The following is a 20,468-nucleotide window of genomic DNA, read 5'->3' on the forward strand; positions in this document are numbered from 1 at the left end:
TTTTTTTTTTTTTTTTTTAAAAGCTAACTGTCGTTGTGGGTTTAAAAGGAATGAGAAAAATAAACGCACTATAATATTAATCTAGAGATTTTTTGAATTCAAATTTCTTTTTGCCTTCTCATTTTTTAAGTCTCACCTCTCATTGCTAAAACAATTAAGTAAATTTTTGTATTCTCTTGTTTACTATCTGTATTTACTATTGTCTCCTTCAGACAAAGAAACTAGTAGTAAAATAAACTCCAGCACGTTATGTCGTGCTTAACAGCGTTATCATGGATTGATTTTGGTCCAGCCTTCTTAATAGAAACTGGAAGACATTGTGGTAGATGGTAGATGATGATGAAAGAAATGCACCCAAAGATGTAACATTAAAACCGAAGATACCTAAACGAGAACAAGGGGATCCACCTTCTTCTCTTTCATGAGGCTGAGATTGCAGGAATGGATCAATCCTAACTGGATTAGACTTTGTGTGATCCCAATTTCGGAAGGTCCAGTTGTATCGTCCCCACTGATGTGTGAAAGTCAAAGTTTTCGGGCATTTGATCTTTGTTGCAGAACATGCTTAGCAAACAAATTGTGGTTGTTTACTTGTTGCATGTGCATGATCAGGATGTATGGTGATTGTGTTGTTTAGCACATATTTTCAAGCCTTAGTACCTTTTTGTGTTTTCTTGATGCAGTTAGTAAAGAGAACAAGCAAATTTTCTTTATATGAGTTGTCTTTTTTTTAATAACAATAGAATGAATGACATTACTTCAAACACTAGAATCATTATATAAGTTGCTGTCCTTTGAGTTCCAGTTTTTAATTTGAATTGCAAAAGCTTTTTTAGTTTGTGTTTTTATTCTTATTGCATCCACGACAATCTCTTCTAGTTATAATTTATAACCACTCCTGATTTAAAGATTACAAACCAGTTCAATCGAGTTGAAATTTAATCTAATCGAGTTGAGCTCAATTTCAATGTAAAGGTTGTGTTCAAGTTTGAACTCAATTTCAATCTAGTCGAGCTTAAAAAATTATTATTTTTATGTTTTAAAAATAGATAGAAATGGACATCTCACGCTAATAAATAATAGAAATATTAGGGACATGAATGTAATTTCACTACTAATAAAGTAAGAATAAAAAATTAAAAATATATTCAAGTCGGCTCAACTCAATAAGCTTGTCCAACTAGTTCAAGTAGTTTTGATCAAACCGGCTCGATTGTTTTCCGGCCCTACTCTTATAGTAGCATCATGTTTAGTGTCTGATGTCTTGGGAGTCACATGGATAAAATTTTGATATGTTAAGATCTGATTGAAACGAGAGTTCGATATGTCTAAAATCTAGATAAGCAAAGATGTTTGATATGTCTAAAATCTAGAAATAAGCAAAGATGTTAAGTAGGCAGTTTACTTACTCACATCCAAATACAATTAGTGATTGACAATTACATGTGAATTTCAAAATTACAGCGTTTGTGACTTCGCTAAAACCCAAAGATAGAATAGAAGCAACTCCCATTGTCCCCTATCTAGAGCATCACCCATGTGGTTTTCCCCTGATCAGGGGAAATTGTAACATTGTTGAGTAGAAAGACATAAACTATACTGAATGGTCCATTTCCTCTTCGGTTTGGATATACACATTCAGTTGTTGATCACCCTACAGTTGGCCCGAATCTCTCCAGCATCTCCAGTCAGGACACCAATCTGACCCATTCTGACCATTGCATCAGCAAACTTATTTTCCCAAAGAAGAGGGTTTTGAGCATTTTGAATCACTTGATTTGCAGTTGAGGGATTTGTCAAAAGAGTTTGGTCGGAAGTGAACAAGCCTCTGTTGGCTAGAATGTTATCATAGTAACATGTATCCATAATGGTTGGGGTGGAAGGGTCCATTGGCACCACTAAGTTAGGATTGCTTATGCTGCCTTGAGGGCACTGCTGTGCTAGCTGAGCTGCATATGATGGATCCATACTCGGATCCTGTGTCGTAGTGGTGTTGAAGTTGAATAGTCTGTTGCTGAATGAAATGCAATGTGATCGCCCAATGGTGTGTGCTCCTGATCAAGTAAAAGTTAAACTTTCAAATCATATACCTCAATTATACATCGTGTGCTTTTCGGTTATGTTGAAATTGATGTCCCATGTCTTACCTGAAAGCGTTACCATTTCATCAGGCCGAAGTCCCTTATTTGCAAATGCTTGAATGAGTTGGTTGACACCAAGGGCAGGAGATGGCAAGTTTGCTGATGCCTCTCTGGATGATGAGATTCTGCCGTCTCTTCTTCCTGCAGGAACATCGTAGCCAGGCCCTCCTGTCTGCAGGAAAATACAAATTTTATGTTCTGTGCTTTAGGATGACCAAATATGAAAGCTGAAGAAGAATTATAGGTCTCACTATTTCCACACTGTCCCTTGCTGCATAAGCAAGTATATCAGCACATGAGACGATTCCTGGACATAAGAATTCGAGTCTACTTTTTGCATCGTCAATGACTTCAAAGCCTCGAAGACTAGGATTATTTGCTGGTGCATCTTTCTCTGCTTGATTTGAAGGAGTGGAATCAATAAGCACCGATCCGTCACATCCCTGTAGAACAACAAAGAAGACAGACTAAAGGTTATGAATCCGGGATCCAAAACATGATCACTGTCATTAGCTGAGGAGATAATTCGCTTTCTAACAATCCAAGTATCTTGCGAAAGTAAAGTTCAAGTTAGCGATCATTGATCAACTTACTAATTCAAACAGCTCTAGTTTGTCAAATGCCGAATTTTGAAACTTAAATGCTGGAAAGGATTAAGTGACAATCAGCTCTACTCACCCGAACAAAACAATCGTGGAAATGCATCCTAACTAGGCCTGCAGCGACTCCCCTGTCAAGAATGAACGCATCCCTTACTTCTTCTTTGATCATAGATTCTACAAAGTCACACACTCCATTATAAAACCCCACTTGGAGCTGAGCATTTAAGGGAATTACACATTGGTATACCACTAGAATAAAAGTTGACAATATAAAACTTAGCTTATTTGAGGCCATTATTGCTGTGTCTGCAGGGTTATTGGTCTCATAATTCAGATACTTATAGGGAATTTAGTACAGTATCATGCTAATTACTATTTACGTAATTTGGGCTAATCAGCCTATAGTATTTTTAATCTTATAATGCGATGTTAAAAGGCAGTAAGCTGTAAAGTCGCTTTTCCTTGGTTACATGAAAATCAGCAAAAGTGTTCTTATTGAGAAGAAGATGCAAAACAACTGGAGTGGGGTCTGACCACAATTACTCGTATATCTTCCTGTTAATACTATGCTAGATCCTAAAGGCCCTGTAAAGGGGGGCTGTTTAAAAAGGTTTATGCATCAGCTATTTATCAAGTCCAATTGTGTTGACTTCCATGAGAAAAATCCAAGGATAGTGGTTAAAGATGGAAAGTTCTTATCCATTCAAGATCCTGAGCACGTACATTGTTTAAAGCTCACTGATTAAATCGCATTTTGGATTTTGTGCTTTCTATCTAGCATGCAACAGGACTTGATTGGGAGCATTCTATGATCTCATTTACAACTTTGTGGTGTCAAGTGGTCCTATCTTGTTGACTTTTTCCTTCTTCTTCTGAAGTATTAAATTGAGCAATTGTTGGTGGGATTTAGTTGAGCAGGTTAATTTATCTATTATTGAAGATAAATAGCCTTGCTCTGATTCCTGATGAACAACGCAAATCTGCAGAGATCTGCTGGAGGCAAAAATCATGCAGGATAATGACGCTTGCTTATGTGAAAATAATGATCACATGCATAATACAACTGCACAATGACGGCTACTTGATTGAAAAGGATGAGTCGTATTGTTAATTCAATTTGATAGACCATTAACATGAATGCCGTGTAACGCGAGTTCGTGATTAGATCTTCTGAAGACCACCATCCCTAAGTTTATCATCTACAAACGACCAGACCAAAAGAATGAAGTCTGCGAATTTCTTTTTCAATTTCCACAAGGGGGATTGTTGAGATATGCCACTTCTTTGCACAACCCTCTAAATTCTTTTGATACGAGAATAATTTAGTTAGTTGTTGAATAAATATAGTTGTTAGAATATTTATTAACAGAAAATCATGTTGAGTTATTAACAAATATTTTTGCTAAGATTTGTTAAGTAGAAGATTATCTTAATTTGCTAGTAAGTAGTTTTGTTGAGATTTTTATGAAGAATTGTTAACTAAAAATTATGTTAGTTTGTTGTTTGTAAACACTATAAATGGTGATTTGATGAATGAGGAACAAAAGCTCAATTTCACCCCACAATGCAAGTGTTACTCAACTATTGTGTTGCAACACTAAGTCTAAGACTTAGTGTTGTTTCTACCCTAAATTCCAATAAAGTAGAATCAAGAGTCTAAGCCTTAAGGGATTGTGTGTGTCTTTCTTGAGAGTGAGTGAAGGATCCCTTTTCCGGTGTGAAACTAAATACTTATGGCTTGTGAAAATTGCAAAGAAAGCTTGAGATGCTTTCAAAGGGACTTTCTAAGGCAATAATAGAACAAGGCAAATGCAAATCTTGAATTTTAGGAGGACAAATAAGCTTGGATGGTTGTCAACAAAAGGAGGGCCAATTTTTCGTGGCTACTTATTTTGCAAGCAATAATTCCAGTGCTAAAACTTGATTAATAGTTGGTGGTTAGTGGTTACACTCATTGCATGGGATATGATGAATCGATATTTTGAAAACTTGACAAATCACATATCTCCAAAATCAGAATTGGAAGAAAAGCTTATATTGATGTGAAAGGCAGATGTAGTGTTGCTGTTAATTATGGTTCATGTACCAAAATTATTTCTGATGTATGTTTTGTGTATATCTAAAATTAATCAAAATTTGTTGAATATTGGACAGTTGTTGGAGAGGAATTATTCTATCATCATCAAAAATAGAACTTGTGTTATCTATGATCCATGAGCTTCTCTCAGTAAAAATGAGAGGAAGAAATTTTTCTTTGAATTTGTCAAAAATTGGCAATTCTAAGGTATAGCACAGTGACCCCAAAAATTTAGAAATTGATAAAATTCAGAAAGTGATCATTGATTAGCCAATCAAAAGAGTTTATGTTGTGAAGATTCATGAAAAGATATCTAAAGATGATGGTGGTGACAAATTATCGAATAGCCATAAAAAAATTTGAAGGATTGTTTTGTCTCTCATAATAATTATTTTGTAGGTTGCGAATTTCTTACACAAATTTATCTACTATATACATAGAAATTATTTAGATACGTCAAGGATATTATCACTGATTTTGAAGTTTGGCCCAATAAATCCAAAGAATAGTTCATTAGCTTGCAAACATTTTTACAAAGGATTCATCAAAAAAAAAAATAATGTTTGAAGACTTAAAAACAGTTGGGGGCCTATTGCAAAAGTAGCAAGGAGTAATGCTAAGATAAGTCACTTCTTAGCTTTTTCCAGATTCTTTTATTATTAGAATAATTTAGGTAGTTGTTGAATAAATATAGTTGTTAAGATATTTGTTAATAGAAAATCATGTTGAATAGTTAACAAATATTTTTGTTAGTAAAATTTATTAAGTATAAGACTATGATAATTTGTTAGCAACTAGTTTTATTGAGATTTTTATGGAGAATTGTTAGTTGGAAATTATGTTAGTTTGTTACCTGTGAACATTATAAATAGTTAGTCAATGAATGAAGAATAAAAGCTGATTTCCACCCCTCAATACAAATCTTAGTGAGCTATTTTTTTCAACACTAAGTATTTGTCTAGCAGTCTATGCTGTAAAACCCAACAGGCATTTTGTTTAAGGACTAATTACTCAGTTCCACTGTTGTTACATTTTTTGCCATCAGTCAATTCCACTGTTGTTACAATTTTGCAATGCATGGCTGCCTTCTTTGTTTTCCATTTCCATTGGCAAATAGCTGCAGTTCTTCTAAGAAGTCAAAATTGTATAGCAAGTTCAAAATTTTATAGGCAAGTTACAATTTGGCAGTCAAATCCCTCTCATCTTTGCCATTTCAGCCCCATGCTCTGCAAGTGACAGAGTTCCCTGAATGGTTGCATCAGTACAAAGGAGCCTAAGAATTTAGATCAATTAACTGAGATGATGATGAATGGGACTCTTTTCATCTTTCCAGGGGGATCTGTTAATTAAAGATTACCTGATACAGCATGATTTTGATGCCTGATGCAGTCGAGATTTCGTGAAAGAAAAAAAAAAATCCATGAGTGGGAGGAATAGTAGGGGAGAAGAAAAAGCACTCTTGTTACTTGGAGAAATGAACTGGGAAGCAGGCTGCAGTTGGAGGTACAATTCAGAATATAACAAAGTATTGAAACTTTTGTTTTTTTTTTTTTATTCTCATTATGTTTTCTCCCTCCTGAAGGCTTCAAGAAACACACCTTCTTCTCCTTGCTATGTGGAATGATAGTAATTCAATCAAACAAAAGGGTCCAATTAGAAATGAAAATAACTTCTTGCTAAATCCTGATAAATGGATATCCCCTAACATGTTTACGGTGGGGGGTTTTGGCAGTTGAGGTCAAGATCAAAGCTTTAAGGATTTATGACCCTGCAGTTGGATCGAATTTCTCCAGCAGTTCCAGTAAGAACCTCAATCTGACTCATCTTTACCATTGCATCAGCAAAATCTTCCTGCCATTCTCGCTCGTTGAATGCATATTCTCTGACTTCTGAAAGACTCTCTGGGCTGGTGATGAGGGTCTGGTCGGATGTGAGAACAACACGGTGTGCCAAGATGTCCCTGTAATAGCTATTCTCGAAAAGAGCTGGACTCCTATTCATCGGCACCACCAAGTTAGGATCAACATCTCCTTGAGGGCCTTGAGGGCATTGTATCTTCAGTAGTGCAGCCAAGAAGCGGTCCAAGCTCGGATCTTGACTGTTTGCTGGGCTGAAATCGTATAACCTATTGCTGAATGATGTGCAATGAGAGCGACCAATTGTATGCGCCCCTGTACACAAACAAAATTCTTAGCATGTTACTTATGAACAAATAGATTATGCAAAACCAAAATAAATCAGAATTCAGACTTGAGCTTCACCTGAAAGTGCAATCATCTCATCTTGGGTCATATTCTTCTTAGCAAAAGCCTGAGTGATTTGATCTAAATTTTGAAAGGGTCCAGGAATGTCTATAGTCTCTGCAGCACGTGAGATACGTCCATCTCGCCTGCCTGCTGGAACACCCCATCCGCGGCCTCCAGTCTGCATAATATTCCCAGACAAAACAAGAAGTGCTTTTCATTTTCTAGTCGAACAAATCAGTATGTGGTAGCATCCAATTTAACAATTTTCTCATGTATCAACCAGCCAAAAAATCTATTACTATTGCTTTTCTTTAGACATTGTTGGTGTTTCACTCACAATCACGACAGAGTCTCTGGCTGCATATGCTAATATATCAGCACAGGACACAACTCCTTTGCATTCTGCTTCAAGTCTGGCCTTGGCATTGTCAACTACTTCCAGACCGCGAAGAGTGATGCCATTTGGAGGACCGTCCTTCTCTGCTACGTTTGTTGGTGTTGAATCAATGAATAAGGAGCCATCGCAACCCTGAAAGCCTTGTTAAATTAGTACTAATTGCTTGTTTATGTCATAGACTTTGCATACTTTTTGTGACAAGATGAAAACCTGAAACAAACTAGTTTCCTTGAAAAAACTTGACACTTGGGAGGCATTACCCGAACAAAGCAATCGTGGAAATGAGCTCTGACGAGACCAGGAGCAATTCCTTTATCTTTGAGAAAGGCTTTGAGGACTTCTTCCCCTATGATTGATTCTGTGCGAGGACATCTACTGTTGTAGAATCCCACTACTAGTTGTGCCTTAATTTGAGAACTCAGGCATAAAACAGTTGCTAACAGTGTAGCCAGCAGTGCCATTTTTTGTTCTTGACACTGATAGTGGTATGCTTGATAGTGATATGCATCTATGTTACTACAAGAGTTATATAAAGAAATCCATCTCCATCACCAGGAAAACTAGCAATTTCCAAGGCAATAACGGCTTCAAAACAGATAGCACTGGAAACAAGAGGAAATGCCAAATTTCGAGTTAAGTCCATTCTTCACTCACGGTTAGAAGGTGTGGCCTAGATCCCTATTTCATGCTTGCTTAGAAAGGAGATTCATTTCCCATGACAATAAAGAATGATTTGCATATGATCTTAAATGACTCTCATTTACTAGTTACTGGACTGGCCAATTCCTTGTTTTCATCACAGACATGCAGAAATCCTAGTTGTATAAGCTCTAACCCCAGTTTTTAAAGCTGCAATTTCTTTATTTAATTTCTTGTTTGCTACTCAGATGTTTATCATTCAACTTTTCTTAGTTTCAACTGAAATGCAAGAATTATGGCAAAGAATGACTGTCTTCTTGTTCTCTTTTTCCCTGCGAGAAAAGAAGGCTTTGATAGGGCAATTTAACGTAACATAGTGGTTGACTAAATATTTTTTTCTAATATGCATGCAAGCAATAGACTATTGCCGCAATAGTATGCTGAAGATGAAGAACTTTTCATTCAAGCACTTTATCTTCAATTCTCAATTCTCCTGTCACCATTAATCAAATTTTGCATATACACACTTGATTGACAATATAACAGTCCAATAGTTGATGGATTTTTATTCTTGTATAATAATTCATTTTCCACTTCCTTTCCTCTCCCCTTTCTTGCTTTCTCATACTAAATGGAGGTGATGTTAGCACTCTCTTTGAACCTTTTTCATTTATATGAAAAGACAAGCATATCTCTATATTTCATCGAATTATAACATGGAGAAAGTGGATGGTTTTAAGTTTAACTAAAATTATATGGATATTTGTGAAATTTTTCATGTGATTACAAAAATCGATAAAAGTGTTATTGACAAATATAACAGTGCCACTAACAATTTCTTTGTTCTGCTTTTATATGTTATTATCTTAGTCCATATATTGTTATTTCAAGGGTTTTTAACAGGTCTGCGATGCGATGTCCTTAGATGTTCTGAGCCGCACAAAAAGAAAAAATTGTTATCTTAATGTTTACACCTTGTGAATACATTGGCAATCCACATGATTTGACCGCATAATTCAGCAAATCTGCAAAAGAAAATCGATCTGGTCACGAAGGGCTGCCGATTTTTAGGGATTGGGACATCCAAGTTGTTGAACTTTAACTTCATCAAGTATATTTGATGACCCATATGATTTTTTTGTCTCCATGACTCCATGCTGTTCGTTTCTTTTGATATATATAGTAATTGCATCAACAGATAGCTAAAACCAAATTCAAAGTTTTTTTTTTCTTTTTTGGTCCCTATCTTTCGTGTGAACCTCTAATTTGTCATCTGATTGCGTTTTATTCTTGCAATCGAAGAAAATCATTGATTTCAAACTTCATACCAGAGATTTCAAAGAAGAATTTATTTCGATTTTAATTCCACTAATTTGAGATGTTTTTAGCTCCCCACTGCGTCAGATAGGCCTGAGACGCTCAATGGAATCATGTGTTGCTGGAATCTTTTGTTTAACACTGCTGTAACTCTTCAACAACCACCTCTCTAGGTCCTGTAATTGCTGTCCAATCTACTTCTTTGATACAGACATCAAAAGCCCAACCTTCTCAAATTCCCAGTCTACTCTTCAGGTAACAATAATGAGTGTAATTTCTGATATTCTTGCTCCCTGCTTCATACTCTTATCTCCAAACCCATACTACTGTTTGTATATTTATAGCAACTTGAGATACACATGAGCGGACAAAGTAATACACAGCATGCTTGAACAAAAGATGGGGTACCACATCAACCATTGACTGAAACAGGTATTAACCAATGATGCTTGGCCACCTAGTTTATTAAATAGCAGAAAGAAACATCAACAATCAACTCTCAACTTCTATTACAAGACATACAATGTAAAATTCAGGAACAAAACTGCATTAGCACTCAGTGAAATACTACTGATGATTGTAGCTCCTAATCATATTCTCAGCTGTGTCACTATTTACGCTAAAGAAAATGACACAAATATACATATCTATAAAGAAGTAATTCCCCATAATGGGCATTGGAGTAGGCATGATTTACACTCTGTTGTCTCAAAAAAGAGTGGAGAACAACTCGTTATGTGACCCGCTTCTCAACTTATGCACGCCTACTTCAGCTTTAATGAGAAAAGCTAAACCATCTTTCTCGTTCACTCCATTGATGCAACTGAAGATGGATGATTAGCCACAAGCTCGTAACCATCTCCATTGTCATTCTCTTCTTCCTCTTCCATAGCATCATCTTCTCTATTTTCGTCGGCATTCTCGCTCCCACCATCTTCTGTTAATTGTTGATGCTGAGGCTGCTGCTCTTGCTGCCCCATCATTTGCATTAAGATGTGTTCTGGTTCTAGATTATTACCAGACCACTCGGCATTCTGTTCAACTCCTTTAGACTTTTTTTCATAGATAGACTCGAGCAAATGGAAGTAGGGACATGTTTTTGAACTTTCTGGCCTCCGCTTATGGCTCTCCCTTACCCTCTTGTAGTATTTATTTATATTCTCCCACTTTTCTTTGCATCTCTTGGCACTTCTATCATAACCAAGCTTCTTCATAGCAGAAGAGATCTCCTCCCACAGAGGCCCCTTGAGTCCATTATCTTGGAATTGCATGCCAAGATTGGTTCTAAGCCTAACCAAAGCTTCAACTTCTGCTTTAGGCCATCTTGATGTAGTTGCCTGAATGGAACTTTCACCAAAACCATTCCCTCGTTTGTCAACATCGAACGCATCCTCTTGTCTGCCAATACTAGTGCCTAACTCTTGATTCTCAATGGTCCCAGGTGTAAAAGGACCTGGAGTCTGCACTTGCTGTTTGTCCGGATGTTTCTCAGATATTGGAGTTGCGGCCTCAGCAAACTGCCCAGGAATTGCTTGCTCCGAGATCTTTTGCAAGAAAGCCATGACAGTTGCATCTCTTGCTGCAGAAATTGCTCGCTCATTGGCTAAATATTCTTGTTCTTTTCTTATTCGATCCATCTGTTGCAGCCTCCATGCTTCTTCCCTTGCTATCCGATCCCTCTCACACTTTTCCAGTGCCGCTAGAAGCTGGTTCTGTAAATTCTCTTGCTTCTCCAATATTTCTTTCATTAACTTCTCAAAATAATCAGATAATTTCCTCTTTTTCTTAACGCTTCCTTCTGACTCCCTCCCTGATGAGGAGGTTGTTGACGTTGACGGAGTCACGAATTCCATATTCGGATTTTCGCTTGGATGAGGCACCATAGAATCAAGACTTCCACTTGTGACTTTTATGATTGTTGGCGCTGCTATGGTGGTTGTCTGTGTTGTTTCCGCCACATGAGTTTGGATTTGGCTTAAAGGAGGCGATGGAAGTGAGGGTTGGTTATCAAACCTCTCTAATTGCTCAAAGAATCTATAATTTTTCCCGTTCTGCCGGCCAGATCGACAATCTTTCGTTCTTTTATGGTACTTAAATATATTCTCAAACTTCTCCTTGCATTTCCTAGCACTTCGATGATATCCAAGCTCACCTAATTTCCTGTCCACCAAAAGATCCATAAATCCATTTGGACACGCAATCCAACTTCTAATTCAATAATCAAACTCAAGCCAAAAAAAAACTCTTCCACCATCAAAGTACATGCTAAAATAACAAACATCCAATTCAGTAAGGCACTTTCACACGCTGATGAACCCCAGAACAATTCAATGATTAAATTAACATGTTTTAAGCAGCAAAACACCAACCCAATTATCAAAATCAAACAAAAACATCGAATCTAACAAAACCCAATTGAATTTGAACCATAAACTCTCCCATCCCATTCAAAAGTTCACAGCTTTTCAGCTGACGAAATGAGGAAAGTATCCCATCTAAAACTAAACTTCTACCAATCCAACACATCAAACAAATCCAAAAATCTTGAAACCAGTGACGGAAGATTACAGTAGCATACCTGGTAACTTCATCCCAAAGAGGAGCTTTGACAGTGGAGTCCCGAAATGCAAGGTCCATATCAGCCCTTATCTTCAGCAAAGCTAAAGTTTCTTCACGTGGCCACCTATTTCCTCCTTCCCCTTTTCCTCTCTCCTCCTCCTCTCCTCCTCCTCCTCCTCCTCCTCCTCCACCGCCATTTTCCGCCCCAACCATCACCTCCGCCGCAGCCTCCAAAGGGGCTGCCCCACTCCCACCGCCACCGCCTCCGCCAGAATTATCTAGCATGACTTCACTTGAGATGGGTAGTTTTATGAAAGGTAAAAACTTTAAGTTGTTTTTCTCTAATGGGCTTTGTTTTGATATTTATGGGTTTAGTAAAGTTTTATGCTTCTCACCCAATTTACTATTTAGCCACTTTTTCCCCCTTTTTCTCTTTAAAAAAAATTCCCTTTTTTTTTTTTTTTTTTTTTGGGCTGGTGAAGTGAAAGTGAAGGAGAGATGAATTTATTAGGGTTTGGGAAAAGAGATAAAGACTCAAGAGGCAAGGTTCACGTGTGGGGTCATGGTAGATAGGATTGATGATATGTCAAGAAATGGTTGGTTGGAGTGGTAAAAAGTTGAATTTTCCATTTTCACTTTTACTTTGACTTTTCTTACTAAGCAATTAAATTTTGACGGCTAGGCAATTTGCAATTTTTTTTTTTTTTGATGGGGTGGGGCGGTAATTGGGATATTGTTGGTGGAGTCCATTCAAATCAATCTATTACTACTATTAGGGGGAAGACAACTAGGAATATAAAGTTATGGAGTGTTGGGAAAGGGTGTGAGGTCAAAAAGGGTGGAAAGGGAAAGAAAGGAGAAAGATGAAAAGAAGAAGTTGGAATGAAGATAATTTCGCTTTGATTTTAACACTTGGGGTCATTGTGGAGGCATCTAATCCAATCTACGTGTGGAAGATAGAGATGAGATGATGAGAGGGAGATTTGTCATACATATCTTCTTATATTATTGTAGTATAGTTGTAATAAACATTGGTGTGTCATGAAACTTTGAGAGTATTTTATGTCAAGTTGAGATTTGTAGGATTGTCATTGTATGGGGTGGGAGATAATAAGTCGGCCCACATGGCCGCAGTTTTGCCTTTGAAGCTTTGCTTCTTTTCACACTTTTGGTTTGCCAATTACCATATGGTCTTTGATCCATTTTGGCATGAGTGACATCCGATAGAGACTAATTTGTTTACATTTTTTTATTCTAAATTGCCTTTTATGCGGACAAGGGATAATACCAGGTTCCTCTTAATATCACCGGACAGCTTTAAGGTTTTAAAAACATCATTTACCTTTTTTTGCTCTTGTTGTTTGTGTAATAAAATTTCTAAATTATCCTTTCGCTCATTCTGCTAAATAAAAATACTTCATAACCACTTTGTTTGCTCCAAGAAAATCCACCGCCTGAAAAACAATCTCTAGCAGTACCACTATATCACAAATCTATAGACCACGACAATATAAATTTGAAAAATAAAATAGATATTTGTAAATTCATAGAAATCTAAGTTCAAATTTGGAATATAAGTGAAAAATAGAGTCTAGAAGTGTAATTTTATCTAAATTTGACAACACTAACATAGTGATCAATCATTAGTCAACGACAATCAAAGTCCATTGAAGGGCGGTTAGTAATTATAGAGGTGATTAAACATGATTAGAGGACTGGAGATAATCAAAACTACATCATTTTGAGATGGATTTTGATAGAAATAATGGTTGAAATTGACGAAAGGATTAGAAATAGACATTATCATAAATTAAAGGACTAAAAAATGTACGAATATTAGTTGGAGGGTTGAAAGCGTACGAGCTTAGTAGTTCGGGACTTTCTAGATTTTTTATCCAAAAAGAAATGTTACTTACATACCTCTATTTGATAACCACAGATCCTCGCTACATTAAATCGTCCAAAGACGCAATAAAAATTAAGATGACAAGAGTACGTGAATATCATTTTATCAAAGAAAAAAAAAGGTAAAGGCTGCACATTAATTTTTCTTGCGCCTTTTTTTAGAATTAATATTCTATACACTAACAGTATATATACGTACTCAATTGGATGAATGATATATAATTTGAATTTAAAATCCAAATTTTATACATGTATCACGCATTTAACCGTCATAATATGTACACTGTTAGAGTATATAAGATTTACTCTTTTTTTAACGCGTTCATGTATCATGCTTGGAGGCTTGAAGCTGCTGGTATTTGGGTCCAATGAACTTGATCAAATCCAACCATTGACTTTAACAAATTCTCCAAAAGCCATCATGGCCTGGACAGAAAAAGGGCTGGACTAATCATTTGAGCTATCTTTATAGAAATGGTTTTGGAAATTCATAATCTAAAGCCTTAAGGTGTCATTTTCAATTTCCATGTTGCCAAACAGTGAAGTAATTATCTTTGGCCCCTTCTTTTCTACCACTAGAAGTGCAATTTGTGATGGCTGTCCTTAGATATTTCCAACACGGTACAATTTCAATTTGTGAGGGCTGTTTTGATTGTGACCGGCCAATTTGTGAGGCTTCTTTACCTCACTTTTCCTTTTGACAACTATAATAGGGATTTTGACATTCCCATTGAAAGTGCCAAAGGAAATTATTACATGATAATTGTGACTGTTGTTCATTCTTCTGAAGCATGATTTTTTTTTTTACTTTGGTCAAGGATAAGGACAAAGAAAGAAAGGCATAAAGTGCGAGGTAAAGAGAATTGACCATTCTTAATCAATCAAGAAAACCATATATTTTTACAAAAAAAAAAAAGAACCCTATTTTCATTGGCAATTCGTGCATCACACAATGCCTTTCAAGCCACTACTTCAATTAGCAACTTTAAAGTTGTTACTCCACTTAGTGACTTTAAAGTTCCACCTTCCTAGTGCAATGCTATTGAGCAATACTTAAGACCACATAACTCACAAGCAGTTATAAAATTGAACATGGATTCTGGGATAACTTACAGTAGTGTTGTGAGGAAGAAGCCAATTGTCCAAATTTAGCTTTATACTTTTGTCGGTGTAGGTTTATATTTTTTGAAAGAAAATACTCGTATATGTTATTTTATACCAAAGACTTTTTTTTTCATTTTTTGGTATTACTAACAATACATGCTGCATCTTTTGGTTTTTAACTTCTTAAAACCCCTTGTAGTTATTGAATGTGATTTGTCAACTAAAGATTGAACTAATTACCTTCATTGATCTAAGTGTCACATGTAATTATGGCAATAAATATACACTGTGAAGCTAAATTGGTTCAAACTTAATTTGCCCCTAACACAAATTTTCAATATGTTTGGTGAAAATTTGGTAGCATAATCACGGATCCAAAAGTGTTTAATAACCTTTAGACAACCTTTTAGGTATAGTGATTAACCTTTTGATGAGGGGTTTAAGGATTTAATTTTCAAGAACCATACTCTGATGTTACAAGAGCTTATTTTTTAGTCTGAATTTCATTGGAAGTTTATTTATTTATTTATTTTTACATTAATTTCATTTGAAGTTTTGATGCTCCCCCTTGAATCTTTCCTTCAAAGTTTAACTCGCAAAAATTACTGTATGGCAAAAATAACTCCCTTGAATCTACCATAACCCGTTGTATTTTTTTTAATTTATACTTTTTCAAATTTGAAATTTAATTTTGCTTCAATGCATTAAAAATCCCATGAAAATTGCACTTTTCAACCACTAGAATGAATGTAAAGCCCCTTTGCTTGCATAAATAGATTCCCTCAAACTTTGGTAAAACTCAATCCATGATATTATATCTTCAATTTACAAAAGGAAAAAATTCAGCAAGTTTCCCTTGAGGTTTTTTTACAATTTCAATTGGTACCCTTAAGGCTTCAAATATCATCATGTTTGCTTTCTTTTATATTGAGTTTCAATATAACAAATTCAACCCGTCGACACAAAAAAACTTCATGCAAAATGCTAACAAATACTTGTCCAAATTACCTTTGCGTGTGACGCACGTTAAATTCAATATAACAGAATTAACTAAGAAAAAGATTTGTGAGGCAAAAAAAAAAGAATAAAAAGTTAATTACTTGCCATAGACAAAATCACTTTTTCTTTTTCCCTTGTTGAAAGAAAAATTTTAAACTTTATTAGGTGCTAAAAAATTTTAAACCTTGGGAGGGAGAAAATGAGAATCGGACCTGTTAAAGCAAGTCTCAAAAACGAGCGCACGCAGGTTAAATTAAACAGGAACAGATTTGGTGCTCGTTGGGCCGTAGTGCATGTCAAATTGGTTGGCCAAGACACGCCCAAAACCCATGAAGAATATGGGCTTAAATCATCCCACCACGCTTTCTAAACCCATTCACTCTGAGTCAAAACCAGTCCATCTGCAACCGTTTTTCGTTACTCCTTCCGCCCAACTATTTTGTTACATTTCAAGAATTTAACTGTTTAAAAATAGCAATTTGATTGTGCTGTTTGTATTTTTTTTAATTTTATTTTCATAAATTCAAATTTTGAATTTAAATGATGACATGCATATGATTAAAGGAAGGAATTATATTAAAAGAAAAAAATTAAAAATTGTTAACTTTCTCAATGTGACAAATATTTTGGCACATTTCAAAATAGAAAATATAACACTCTTAATGAAACGAAGGGAATAATATCTTCAAGGCTTGGCTAACGGATACTCAAAATTGCAACTGAGAGGAGTCTCAAATTAACAATACAACTACGGCACCGATTTTTTTTTTTTTCCGTAGCACCAGTAAGAAAAAATCATCCTTTTTTTAGTAGAAATAAGAAAACCCTCAAAATTCAATTATTTGGATTATTTACTCCTTCTGTTCCACAAAGACAGGCCTACTTCTACTTTGTACAGTTGAAGTAGTTAAAACATTCATTATTGCTTCTTAATTTCTTGATATACCTCTCGAGTAGTACTAGTTTAAGTGTTATATTTATGAATTTTTCTAACAAGTGCCCCCTAGAGGGTTTCGTTAACACACTTATCATTCACCTAATCTATTATATATATATATAGACACACACATACTAACAATTGTTATCCTCCTTTACATTTATATAATTTTTCTATTTAATCTTATCTACCCTCTTTTGTATTTATTTATTTTTTTCTAATTTATCTTATATTTTTAAAAAATATAACACATGAAATATATCTTGGACCGACCTTATATTTATTATTGCAACTAGAATACCTGACTCATGGAGTAGCATAAATACCAATAAAGATGCGCATTAAATATGGATATAATAGTAAAATGATAAACTACGTACCTTTCTGAAAGAAAGAAAGTGAGCATAAAATAAAGGGAAAAGGAAAGCGAAGCTATATTCGATGAAGGGCGTGTCAAGTAGGGAAACCAGTAAAATTTATGCTCCACTCTTTTCTTTTTGAGTCTCTATATTCTTTACGTTATGTTTTCCATCTTTTGGACTTTTTTCCCTGCCTTAGGCCCTTAGCCGGTTGCCTTATAAACCCTTAAAAAAAGAAAGAAAAGTAGGCACTGTGGTAAATATTAAGCTAAAGCTTATTATTGACACTTGACAGAGAAGACGAAGATGGGGGTCACGAAAGAGCAGGTTGAATCTTCCCTCAAATCCAAACTCAGCCCTTCTCATCTTGTAAGCCTCTCCGTTTATATCTCTATTTTATTTATGCTATACTGTATTTGCATGCATCTGTTTATATGCCTGTCCAAGTTTCAATCTTTTTTTAGTTAACATGTATTAAATTTCATCATGGAGTAGTGTAATTTTTTTTTTTGTTGTAAATGGTTATTGCTTAAATGGGGGTTTTTTGGCTTATTGATAGAATGTTAATAGAGTATTTCAGGCAAGCATCCGAAAGGGTTTTTAGTTTTGGTGCTTTAATCTTGAAAAGGGGAGAGAGATTTGGAACTGGTTGGTCTTTGGGCTGATTTTTAAATGAGTTTTTAGTTTGATTAAAAGGGCATGTTGATTTGTGCAATTTTCTCTTTGGTTTAATAGAGTTTGATTCGTGGTATGAGAAATTAGGATGCAATTTAATATGATTGTTAAAGGATAGGTGGTGCTGATTATCGAACTATTCCACTAACTTTTTGCAATCAATTACAGAAGGATGTAGCTCTGTTCTTGCATACGTTTCTTATCGTGTTTAATATGAGGTTCATTTTGCTTGGATATAGTGGTAAATGTGTAAGGAGCTGGTCTTTCATATGTTCTTGTGAAAAACTCTCAAATCATAGCTTGGCAATTGTTTCTGAAGAACTTTCTGAAAAGGTATTTTGTTCAGCACATTAGTGCTTTAGGACCAGTGATGTGGGGATTAGGGTGACATTCTCAGTTTTTATCCATTCATCATAAATGGGTTTGGTTGACTGAAAAACCTGAATGCATGTGAATTGGTCACCAGTTGCAGTGCAGTGGATTTGTGGATTTTGAATTGTGATCTCTCTAATCTTGTGATCTAGCTAAGTCCTTTTTAGCACAACAAAAGCTTGTAAAACCAAAAAGATTAACTTGACTGGGAAGAAAATGTGTATAAACAACAATAGAAAGATGAAACTTCTCCAACTCATCACTGCACTATCTAATGCTGCTCTATCATCTTTGTCCCCTTCTTCTTAGATAAAACTGATGAGGGAAAATATGTGGTTCTTAGAACTTGTCTTTGACTCCAATGGGAGACATATGGTTGAGGTGTGGATGAAGCACTTGAATTTTAACTGTTCTATTGAGGGGATGGATGAATGAAGTTTGGATAATCAGGTTCACTTGAATAGGATTTGACTAATACAGAATTAGACAAAGAAAATAACTAGAAAAGATCCTGAAGTTATATAACTTCGACGCATGATATTTGATAACCCTTTGTAGTGTATGGCTCCATTCTGAACCAGGCTATTTCTTGTCATTAGCATCTGAAGCTGAATTCATTGCAAAGCATGGGATTTTGAGGCTTTCTTTATGATTTAGTTATTTGATGTCTCCCTCACTCTCACATGAGTGCCAAGTAAATGGGATGCAGCCAAAATGCCAGTAGCCCTTGAAAGATGTTAAATTTTCTGGTCATATATTTTAAGAAAGGTGATAAAGAAATTTTCAATAAAAAGCTACAAGACTTTTATGAATTTCATTTCCAATTCCCAAGTCACGCTTTATTGCGTATATGTGCTCCTTGATGCCCAAATTCTGATATTTAGGGGTATTTGACTTATACTTTGGACCACCATTTTCATGCTGCCATTTTCATGCTGCCTACTGGAACCTTCAGATTTGTTACTTAAATAGGTCACAATTAGCTCTTACTTTTTGTTTTTTGGTTGCTACAGTTCTGTGTTTATCCTGATCTTTATGGTTTTAAATTGTGGGAGTCCAGTTTTAAGCCACTCCAGCAGTTAAGGTTTTGCTTGTTTTGACCATTTTTATCACCTTAACCATGGAATGGCCATCATGAGTAATAGTGCATGTCTGCTGAAATAAATATTTATTCTTGGCTAGGCTTCTTCACTACAAACACAATTTCCCATGCATTTCCTAATAAAAGGGCTAAGTTGGTAAGAGTTGCCGTGTTCAAGCACACAAACCATGATTCTCTCCCATTGTCCAGTTAAAAACTTCATTTAGTAGCTTTGTTTGTCCTTTTTTTCACCTTTCTTCTTTGCCTAGATGTGAATTATATTGTATCTCTAACTCAATTTGTCGGACAATTTAATTTCAGGAAGTAGTTGATGTCTCTGGTGGGTAAGTTTCTTTCTTTTGAAAAATTTCATGAGATATGTTTATGAATTAGTTATTCAGTGACAAAATTGTTTATTCATCAGATGTGGTGCGAAGTTTACCGTTGAGATTGTGTCTGAACAATTTGAAGGGAAAAGGCTACTCGAGAGGCACAGAATGGTGAATGCTGCACTGTCTGAGGAGTTGAAGGAAATTCATGCTCTCTCTATATCAAAAGCTCTCACTCCAAATCAGTGGGAACAGCAGCAAGAATCTGAAAAATCTCAAGCAGCAGTTTGAAGTTTGCTCCTCACGGCATTTGCCAGCTAGAAAAAACTGATGTCTCGTGCGTTACACTACAGCTTCTTTCGTGAAAAAGACTGCACCTTTAGATCCTTCCTACAAATCTTAGCATGATGCTCCTCAATTTAAATCTTGAATACCGTTTGTCATTTTGGTAGTAAATCTTCTAGCAGCGATAAAGCTTTTTTGATCAGAATAAACTTGGCTTAGTGCATAAATTTAACAGTCTGGTCTTGAGATATGACGAAGACATGAATAAATTCAATGAGAGGTGACAGGTGATGATGATCTTTTGGCATGCATTAATTGATGGTCTGGATTTCCTCCTTTTCAGATTATGGAGTCTAACAGCAAATTAGCAGTTGCAACTTGTGTAGCACTTTCAATTCAGAGTCAGACGTTAAAAAAATATCAATTCTCAAATTTGGCACCTTA

General features: G+C 35.6%; 3 protein-coding genes across 3 annotated transcripts; 1 reads left to right on the top strand and 2 right to left on the bottom strand.

The window, feature by feature from the left end:
* Positions 1-1,432: 1,432 nt before the first annotated feature.
* LOC113698004 (peroxidase 5-like) lies at positions 1,433-3,092 on the bottom strand. The gene is made up of 4 exons (XM_027217663.2): positions 2,820-3,092; positions 2,393-2,584; positions 2,148-2,313; positions 1,433-2,054 (listed from the first exon to the last, which is right to left on the bottom strand). Exons 1-4 carry the CDS (start codon positions 3,036-3,038, stop codon positions 1,639-1,641), a joined length of 993 nt encoding a protein of 330 aa, XP_027073464.2. The 5' UTR covers positions 3,039-3,092; the 3' UTR covers positions 1,433-1,638.
* A 6,746-nt stretch (positions 3,093-9,838) lies between these two features.
* Positions 9,839-13,028, bottom strand: LOC113699346 (trihelix transcription factor DF1). The gene is made up of 2 exons (XM_027219642.2): positions 11,998-13,028; positions 9,839-11,579 (listed from the first exon to the last, which is right to left on the bottom strand). The coding sequence occupies exons 1-2, from the start codon at positions 12,261-12,263 to the stop codon at positions 10,226-10,228; spliced, it is 1,620 nt and encodes a 539-aa protein (XP_027075443.1). The 5' UTR covers positions 12,264-13,028; the 3' UTR covers positions 9,839-10,225.
* A 4,402-nt stretch (positions 13,029-17,430) lies between these two features.
* Positions 17,431-20,339, top strand: LOC113697813 (protein BOLA2-like). Its single transcript, XM_027217403.2, has 3 exons — positions 17,431-17,651; positions 19,732-19,754; positions 19,835-20,339. The coding sequence occupies exons 1-3, from the start codon at positions 17,589-17,591 to the stop codon at positions 20,028-20,030; spliced, it is 282 nt and encodes a 93-aa protein (XP_027073204.2). The 5' UTR covers positions 17,431-17,588; the 3' UTR covers positions 20,031-20,339.
* The last annotated feature ends 129 nt before the right edge of the window (positions 20,340-20,468 follow it).

The sequence above is a fragment of the Coffea arabica genome, chromosome 7c, assembly GCF_036785885.1.
Source record: "Coffea arabica cultivar ET-39 chromosome 7c, Coffea Arabica ET-39 HiFi, whole genome shotgun sequence".
NCBI classification, from domain to species: Eukaryota; Viridiplantae; Streptophyta; class Magnoliopsida; order Gentianales; family Rubiaceae; genus Coffea; species Coffea arabica.